Genomic DNA, 9,348 nt, shown 5'->3' on the forward strand with positions numbered 1-9,348 from the left:
AACTGTCATTAGAGTATTAGTAGACTGTCTGCTTAATATTTGCTAACACTTTATTGTGATGGTCCCCCAACAGATATTCTTTTGACTATATGTAACTTGGCAACTACAATTCAACTTATTCTACTAACCCAAACCCTAACACCTAACCATAACCTAATAGTCTACTGACAGTCTACTACAGTCTACTAATACTCTAATGACAGTTAGTTGACATGTAGTTGCTAAGTTACTTATAGTTAGTAGAATGTCTAAAGTGGACTATCGAAATAAAGTGGAACCGGAATACTTTGAGGATCTGCTCAATCCAACCAACAAAGATTTTATATATAATATAATATAATATAATATAATATAATATAATATAATATAATATAATATAATATAAGTATTCATATTCAAATTATGGCAAATTACGAGAAGCCAATATTTATTTCATGGTATAGATAATTGATAAATGGTCAGTGCTAAAATACCATTTTGGGGCCGTTTACACAACACCTTTTTTAACTAACAGAAAACCTTTTTTTGTTTTTTTTGGCTGTTTATTTACACAACAATGCCATTTTTGGGGCCTGAAAATGCAAACTTTTGAAAAGGGGTTTCAAAGTGCAAGTTTTTGAAAACTATACCGTTATAGTCTTTCGTGTAAACTACAAAACCGCAAATTTGTGAAAACGGTGACATCATGCGCATGGTTATTACGTGTTCAGTCGTAATGTTTCTTGAATAATACAAGTAGGCATGAATAATACAACATTTTTAGTTGTTTTTGCAGATCCGTGTGAACGGGGATCGTTTTGACATCTGTACACGAATAACGCAAAAGAAAAACGTTTTCGTTTTTTAATACATCGTTGTCATGTAAATGCACCCAAAAATTAAAACACCAAAAACTAAAATTGATGCTATAAATGTTACAAATGAATTTGGCATCACCACAAAATAATGTACATTAGAATTTTTTTTGCTAAAGATTGTATTTAAGAGAGTGCATTAATTAATTGTAGTTATTTAACACATTTAGTTGAGTTAGGCTACAATAAAAAAAAAGAAGATTTTTTTTAACAATTAAATGAGGACTAGATGATACCAAATATATCTACATCTAAATATAAAAAATAAGATACACAATATAAATAAATATTTAAACAAATTAAAATACTGATACTAATATTTGATAACCAATATATCACGCATTTCTTCTCACATGTACCCTTGGATCTAATTTGAGAATTATATTAAATGATATGTTTCTTCACCGATAGTTAGACCAGACCATGATGAGTCAGACCATTAAACTTCTATCTCAAGTGCTTTAAAAGTCACTAAGTAGATTTACAGAAATGTCCGTATTCTCACTTCCTTTCTCATTGAATGGCAGTCTCCACTCAAGACTTAATGAAATGTACCATCGTTTTTCTTCCGGGTTTATTAAACTAAACTCTCTCTGGAGATTCTAGCTTCTGTCAGTAGAACCTGCCCTAATACAAAATGAGATATCACAAACCTCACAGGAAAACACAACTATTTTACGAGGTGGTGATTTCATATGAATTGGTACAATGTGAATTGTATAAAAATATAGATTTAAATGTATGAAGGTCCACCTCTAAACCTATAACTTCTACGGGGGCGAAAGCAGATGGTGTGAAAAAATACAAATGAGAAATGTACGAATTCATATGAATTAGCCACAAATTCGCCAAAATGTAACAGTTACGAATCGCCATGTGATTGCGTTGGATATCACGCCTGAATAGAAATAATCGAAAAGCCAAAGCCAACCTTATCCCAAGCAAACCAAACAACAATTTCATGAATGCTGTTCTTCTAGGCGTATAAAGGCCACAGTCCTGCACGTATCGGAAAACACCAGCAGCACAGAGCTATTGTTCTCCCTGACATACAACTGATATTTATACATGGACTGTCAGCGCACAACAGAGGCTCAGGTTTCTCGAGGTTGCATGTGGATCCATTGTTCTCTTTGCAAAGCGAGAGAAAGAGAGATGGAAAAGCAAAACCCAATCAACAGATAGACAAAAATGGGACAACAATGACGGATACTGAAGGGTCATTCACAAATACAAAACATTACATTACTGGGAGTTGACATTTATAAGAAAGGTCACAGTGCAGGAGACAAACTAGAAAAAGCTAAAGAGACCAATGAGACACAGTTTTGAGCTTCTTTGCTGCTTTAAAACAACAAAAAAGCAATAATTCTCAAAAAAAAAAAAAAAAAAAGTGTATCACTAGCATAAGCCACCAACACTTGGACTTTTAAATGGATAAAGATGAGAACATTCCTCTAAGGATGAATAAAATCACCTTGTAAACAAGCAGAAAAATGAACATTCAGTCTTTAATCTGACAAGGAACAAGTCCTTTTCAGCTTAGCATTACCTTCAAGCACGGTTTCCTACCTTTGTGCTTGCCAAAAGAACAGGGTAGCTTGGCAACAGGAACAAAGGCAAAGTCAATGGAGTCCAAAGGGGAAAGATGCCATGGCCCCACTTCAAACTCATCCAGCCAACCTCGTGAGAGAGAAAAGAACACATTTAGGAGGCAACTGCTGAACCCAAAGCACGACAAAGACAAACGCATTCATGTTGGTGTCCGACGCTGAGAAACCTTGAGCTGGACCGGACAGGAGGAAGAGAAACTAGCAACAGGTGGTCCAATGAAGCATGTCTTCTGAACAAACAGACGTACAGACATAGGCTACAAACAAATAGACAGCAGACAGATAGATGGAATTAACTACAGTTAAATAGATTTTATATGTAATGTAATATAATTATATATTATCTAATATATTAATAGGTATTCAATCCCATAGAGAACCCTCAACAGAGAAAAAAAAAAAAAATAGACAAGCACACGTACAAGTACAATAGTTATTTATTAAGATTCTTTTTAAATGTACATTTTTCATGTCTCCAACACTGAGAATGCTGATAAATAAAGCTAGTTATAAAAAGCTTTAAAATCAAAGCACAAAAAAATCCATAATTAATACTTTTACCATTTTTTTACATTACAGATATTTACAAAATGTGTGGTATTTTGCCCCCTTTTTACACAAAATTTGATAAGAAATTACGGTACCTCTTGGTAACCACGGACCTAATGAGGGTAGACGCCATGTTTAATTTTTCGTGAATACGAGGCTGTGAGGGATACAGTGTTTAATTTTTCTCAAAACATGATTCCTGTTTTTTTTTTTTTTTTAACATCAGGTGTTTTTAAATTCATTGTATATACTGTCAGCTAAACAATGAACTTAATTTGTGAAAGATGAAATTTAAATATAGCGTCTACAAGGTCCACTGCGTGAAGCAGACGTTTGATTTGCACTAACGAGACGATTTGGATTGTTCTTTAGAGCGTTTCTAATGGCAACCAATGTATCAAATCAGCGAAAACACTTCCGAGTAGCTAGTAGCCTAATGTGCTAGTAATAATTCATCTTGAATTATACGTTTCCCTGAAGGAGGATTTGGCGATGAAAAGGAACTGACAAATACTGCAGGGCTTATGGAATATGTAAGGCAAGTTAAAGAATATAATAATCGGCCTCGAGTATCCACACTCGCCAGTATTGCGCAGTTATCTGACAAAACAAGGCAAGGCGTTTGTTGAGTCTGAAGTGTTGCTCACGCTTCAGGTGGGACAAAAGAAATGATGGAGGAACATCGCCATAGCGCCCTCTGTTGGTTAAGGCATTTCAATTCTCAGTTTAGCACCATAACAGCATGCAGAATGTCCGCCTCAGCAGCTCCATTTCCTTTGTGGGAATATGCTGACTGATCAAGAAAATCTCTCGGATGTATGAATTAAATCCCAAGAGGTCACTGGTATAACTGATCGATAAATGAATCATGAGACATTCATCACTAATGCCTTATAGAGGCGTGTTAGGTAGAAGTTTAATGGCAAGAAACTAAAAACAGAGCAGAAAGCTTAAATTAACACTTTTATCTGCACAATTTCCCCTTTCTTAAAATATTTCCTTATGTTCAACAGAACGGTTAGCCTGGCCAGCAGGCGAAGGCTTTTTGACTGGCTAAAATCTAGTGATTAGAGGGTACAAACCAGGCGTTTAATACACAAACACAATGTATATATTCATACTTTTACCACATTGGCCTTTCAAATCCAACATTTCTGGCTTGAAATTGAGCGTTGAACTGCATTTGTGATGCCTACTGGCTAATGCAACTTTAATTTGTTAGCCTACATACTGTAAAGCTGATTCCCTCATCTTGTTTAATTCGTGTTTAACAACAGTAAAAGGAAAAAGAAAAATACTGCAGTTGAAAACACCCGCTCTTTTGGTAGCTTACGTGAAAGTTTGGTTGAACAAATTTACATGACATTCATATGGTACAGTAAAAGATTATCAAATAAAACCTCGCAGGTACAAAGGAGGCCGTTTACCAGTTAAGTGGAGCTGATCGATTGTCTCGTTTTAAAGCCAGCCATTTTTTTCCCCACTTGACGTGCTTATAAAGTGCTAAGGATTAAAATTGCATTGAGGTTTACAAGAAAAAAAGAAATCTGTGGGGTCCGTGAAGCCTTTAGTCACAACAAAACCGTCTTTTCAGTGAAACACATTTTCATTTTCTCCTTCAGTCATTTAGGGATGGAAACGTGATTAACAAAACCAATAAATTAAAACAAAAACAGCATTTCTTTACGGCAATACGCTCTTTTGCACTTTCATTTCTGGTGTGCTCACTAAAACATTTTCATATGCATCCCTTTTATTCATAAAAGGCATTTTGCGACCTTTTAAAAGAAGTAAAACCTTATGACTGTATTAAAAAGTCCAAGTCTGGTCCAAAAGACTTGTTTCGGCTTGTCAGCTGAAAGTATACATTAGTGAGGCACATAGTAACATGACGGGGGTGAAAGGAGGAGGATGGAAACATGTAGAAACTTAGTCACTGCATTGCAACCTGGCATTTGAGTTCACTCACTTTGATTATTAGTATCTTCATTAGTCAAATGTCCTTCAGAGAGCTTTCAAAGTTGACTTTAACGGCCGATGAAAAGCCAGCTGTCTCCCAGCGGGACGCCACTCGCCGTCAGAAATCTTTTTCATTTTCACAGGAAGTCCGTGTGTGGAAAAAGTGCCTTATCCGACATGCGCTTGCGTTCATAGGTGAATGTGAGGGATGGAAGGCACTGTGCAGTACGCTGGCTGCTGAAAATCAGGTCACAGGAAACTTCCTGTCCAGGCCTGACGCCCATCAAGACCACAGGTATGTGCTTCTAACTCTGGTTTACAAGTCCACAACCAGAGACCGGCAGCCCTGCATGGAGGCATTGTGGGATAGAGGAAGAGAAGATGAAGAGGGGGCCGAATCAGCAGAAAAAGATCTCTCCGTCCGGGGTCGTGCCTGGAACCGCAGTGCTCGGAGAATCTGCAAAGACACGAAAACTGCTTCACTTTGGAGCACTTTGGACAACATGAAAATCGCATTTGCAACACATCGAACTTGCGTAATGTGTCAAGTGAAAAGCAATACTCAGTGGTATAATTATAGTGTAGGGTGGGAGTTTATTTTATGGATTGTAAAAAGCTGATATATAAAGGGAAATGTTTAGTCAGCCGGTCATTATTGTGAAAGTAACTGATTGTATATTATCCTGCTTAAAGGGGTCATTGGATGCCCATTTTCCACAAGTTGGTATGATTTTTAAGGGCCTTCGTGTAAAGTTTGTAACATACTTTGGTTCAAATTCTTCAATGGTTGTGCAAAACAACACCCTTTTTCTGTGTTGCGACCCGTTTCGGTGCATGTCTCTTTAAATGATAATGAGCAACTGCTCACCTCAACCCTCTTCAATGGGGCATGTCCACACAAGACACCTAAAGTGCTGCCTTGGCTGACAGTATACAAATGTTGAGGGCGGAAATATGTTAATACGGGACAGTCCGTCAGTGGTCGTGGGCGGAGCATGAGCAATATGACATCATATTGCTCCAAATATCCAAATGGCTTGATTATCGAGTGTGTTTAGGCTTTTTGAGGATAAAAAAAAAAAAAAAAATTGTTTTACCATTTATATGCAAACACCATATAAAAGTGAATTTTGCATCCGATGACCCCTTTAATTCATGATTTTGTGTCAAATAAATAATAATAATAATAATAATAATAATATAGAATAATAAAAATAAACAACCCCTTCCCTTCATTTTTTTTTATATTAAATTAAACCTACAGTAACAAAAAACTTCACTCTCAAAGAAAATCTATATAAAATGAATTATATTAAATAATATTAACACACATAAATCAATGTAAAATAAAAATTAAAAGGATAAAATTGAATAAATATTAAATAATCTTTAAAAAAATTAAATCCATCTTATATTTCTAGAAAGAAAAAGAATATTTATATAAAATTTTATTAAAAATACATTTATTAAAAAAAAAAAAAAAAGCAATCTTCAAACAAACAATGAATAAATAAACAAAATATTTGATAAAAATTATTGAAACTAGTTTTTTTTCCTACAATGGAAGTCCATCAACTGTCTGGTTACCGACATTCTTCAAAATATCTTCTTTAGTGTTCAGGAGAACAAAGAAACTCGTACAGGTTTGGAACAACATGAGGGTGAGTAAATGTTGGATTAGTGTGACTCTACCTGCAGTCTGGCTCTGCTGCCCTTTTCCCTTCTTCTTTTTCTTGTCCTTCTTCTCCTTGGACTTGGCCAGCTGTAGCAGGCGGCTGGGGATCTGGCTCTGCGCCTCGCTGTTCTGGCCTTTCTGGCTTGAATTGGAAGAAAATGGATTGAGGTTCTTCCCTTTGCGTTTGGAGTCCATGCGGGACAGGAAGTCTCTGCCAGACGGGGAGGAGGAGAGCTCCACCTCTGAGGGGTCGCGGTCCAGTGAACCAGTGCTCTGGAACTTTGAGGAGTCCTCGGACGTGGTGGAGGGGGTCCGGTTCTTCCTCAGTGCCTGCAAGCAGAACAATTTAAAAACGGTCTTTGGTAACAGGAAATTATTGTTTAAACCAGAACAAACGGAAGAAAACTACCTCTTTCTAGCCAAAGCGGAAGAAAAGTTACTCTGACTGATATTAGGTTTAAAATCATTTTGAGGTTTAAGGAAAAAGGAACTGTGTAAGATGAAGATCACGCTAAAAACAAGATGGTACAATTATAATGTGCAGGCCTTTTGTTTTCAAATAATTACAGAGTGGAAAAGATTAGTGATCATTAGTGAATCAATGTTGCATAGTGAAAGTGTACTGTACATTCACAGAATAGTGACTTACAAGTGCATCTTCAACATATTTCCATTCAGATTATATGTGACCCTGGATCACAAAACCAGTCACAAGTCGCACGGGTTTATTTGTGGCAATAGCCAACAATACATTGTATGGGTCAAAATTATCGATTTTTCTTTTATGTCAAAAATCATTAGGATGTTAAGTAAAGATCATGTTCCATGAAGATATTTTGTAAATTTCCTACCATAAATATATTAAACATTTATTTTTGTAAGTGAATGCTGCACAATCGCAAAAAACTTTAAGACGATTTTCTCAATGTTTAGATTTTTTTGAATAGTTGTACCTCGGACAAATATTGTCCTATCCTAACAAACCACACATCAATGGAAAACTTATTTATTCAGCTTTCAGATGATGTATAAGTCTCATATCTCAAATCTCAAAAAAATTGACCCATGTGACTGGTTTTGTGGTCCAGGGTCACATATAGAAAACTGAAACGCTGATGAATCCTTATAATAATTATATATAATGATTGGGGACTGAAGCTTCAAAAAGTATCATAAAACATCTGACTCAAAGGAATGATTCAAATATGAATATGAATCGTGAGATGAGTCGTGAACATGCTAAAGTAAGACACATGGCAGATTTTAAGCAAATAATGACTCTTAAAAAGCGTATGGCTTCAGAAGAATTGGAATATACACTAGCGTTCAAAAGTCAGTGAGATTTCTTTTTTTCTTCTTTTTTTTAAAGAAATAATACTTTTATTCCACAAGGATTAATTAAATTGATCAAAAGTGAGCATCATTACTCTATTGTCACATGATCCTTCAGAAATCATTCTTATATCATTTCTCATTATCATCAATGCTGAAAACAGTTGAATAGTAACATTAACAGAAAGTTCAAGAGTATTTGAAATAGAAATCTTTTGTAGCATAACAGATGTCTTTACTGTGAAAATTCAGTTTTGCGTCACAGGAATTCAATTTTAAACCGTATTCAAATATTAAACAGTTATTTGAAATGGTACTGTTACTGTTTATTTCCCTCTGTATTTTTGATCAAATAAAGACTTCCTTTGAAAATCATTTGAACAGTAGTGTAGTGCACATCATATGGACAACTTTTATGAGGCCCCAGTTCTCATTCATTACAATTACACTGACCAGGATATTATGAACGACATAACACACGCTCGCCTCACCTCAGTTTGTCTGATCTGCTCGGCCTCTCTCTGCACTTGCTCTCGTTCTCTCTCCAGTTTCTTCTGGCTGTCCCTGAGCCGGGCCAGGTCTCTCTGATACTCCTCTTTTTTACTCTGCAGGTCTTGCTTCTCCTCATCCAGCTGTTTGGATCTCCTCTGCCCCTCTTCCTCTTGGCTCTGCAGCTGCGCCTCCCTCTGGGTCAGTTCCCGCTCGCGAGCTTCCCACTCCTTTTCCCTGCGCTTCCTCTCCTCCGCGTGGGCAGCCTGTTGCTTCTGGAGGCTGGCGACCTCCTGCCGCTGCTTCTCCAGGCTCCGCTGTTTCTCCTGCTCGATCAGAGAGCTGGGCCGTGACGAGGAGGAGGAAGAGGAGGAGGTAGAGGAGGAGACGGACGGGTGACGTGAAGAGGGCTGGGGGCGTTCGTTTAGGCTGTGCCGTTGGTCCTCGATGAAGGTGTCTTGCTGGACGACAACCGCCTATGTTGGAGGTGAGAAAAGCAAGCAGTTTTAATTTGCATGCAGAGTTAAAAAGTGTTTGAAATTACACTTCAAGAGCTTCAAATGAGAATATTAAAGGGATAGCTCACCCAGAATTGAAAATTACCCCATGATTTACTCACCCTCAAGCCATCCTAGGTGAACAGACATTCCTCTTTCAGACGAATACAATCAGAGTTATATGAAAAAATGTCCTGGCTCTTCCAAGCTTGATAATGGCTGTGGATTGCAACCAACAGATTGAAGCTCAAGCATCCATCCATCCATCGTAAACGAACTCCAAACGGCTCCTGAGGGTTATTAAAGGCCTTCTGAAGCGAAGCGATGAGTTTGTGTAAGAAATATCCAGTAAAAAGCAATCTACTTGCGCCTAAAGCGCT

At 37.1% G+C, this 9,348-nt stretch overlaps 2 protein-coding genes across 14 annotated transcripts in view; both read right to left on the bottom strand.

Moving 5' to 3' along the window:
• The window catches only part of agbl1 (AGBL carboxypeptidase 1), a 201,636-nt gene extending 199,000 nt beyond the window's left edge, over positions 1 to 2,636 (bottom strand). The window contains exon 1 of the mRNA XM_079859107.1: positions 2,427 to 2,636. Within this exon, the coding sequence (XP_079715233.1) occupies positions 2,427 to 2,607 (181 nt within the window). The 5' untranslated portion in view covers positions 2,608 to 2,636. The remainder of the gene's footprint in view (positions 1 to 2,426) is intronic.
• Positions 2,637 to 3,195: 559 nt separating this feature from the next.
• LOC307151228 (A-kinase anchoring protein 13) overlaps positions 3,196 to 9,348 on the bottom strand; it is a 91,466-nt gene continuing 85,313 nt past the window's right edge. For all 13 annotated transcript variants that reach the window (XM_079859133.1, XM_079859132.1, XM_079859124.1 and 10 more), the window contains 3 exons: positions 8,474 to 8,947; positions 6,668 to 6,980; positions 3,196 to 5,432 (listed from right to left, as the gene is read on the bottom strand). In XM_079859133.1, the coding sequence (XP_079715259.1) occupies positions 5,374 to 5,432; positions 6,668 to 6,980; positions 8,474 to 8,947 (846 nt within the window). In that variant the 3' untranslated portion in view covers positions 3,196 to 5,373. The remainder of the gene's footprint in view (positions 5,433 to 6,667; positions 6,981 to 8,473; positions 8,948 to 9,348) is intronic.

Source organism: Squalius cephalus (assembly GCF_949319135.1).
Source record: "Squalius cephalus genome assembly, chromosome: 23".
Lineage (NCBI taxonomy): Eukaryota > Metazoa > Chordata > Actinopteri > Cypriniformes > Leuciscidae > Squalius > Squalius cephalus.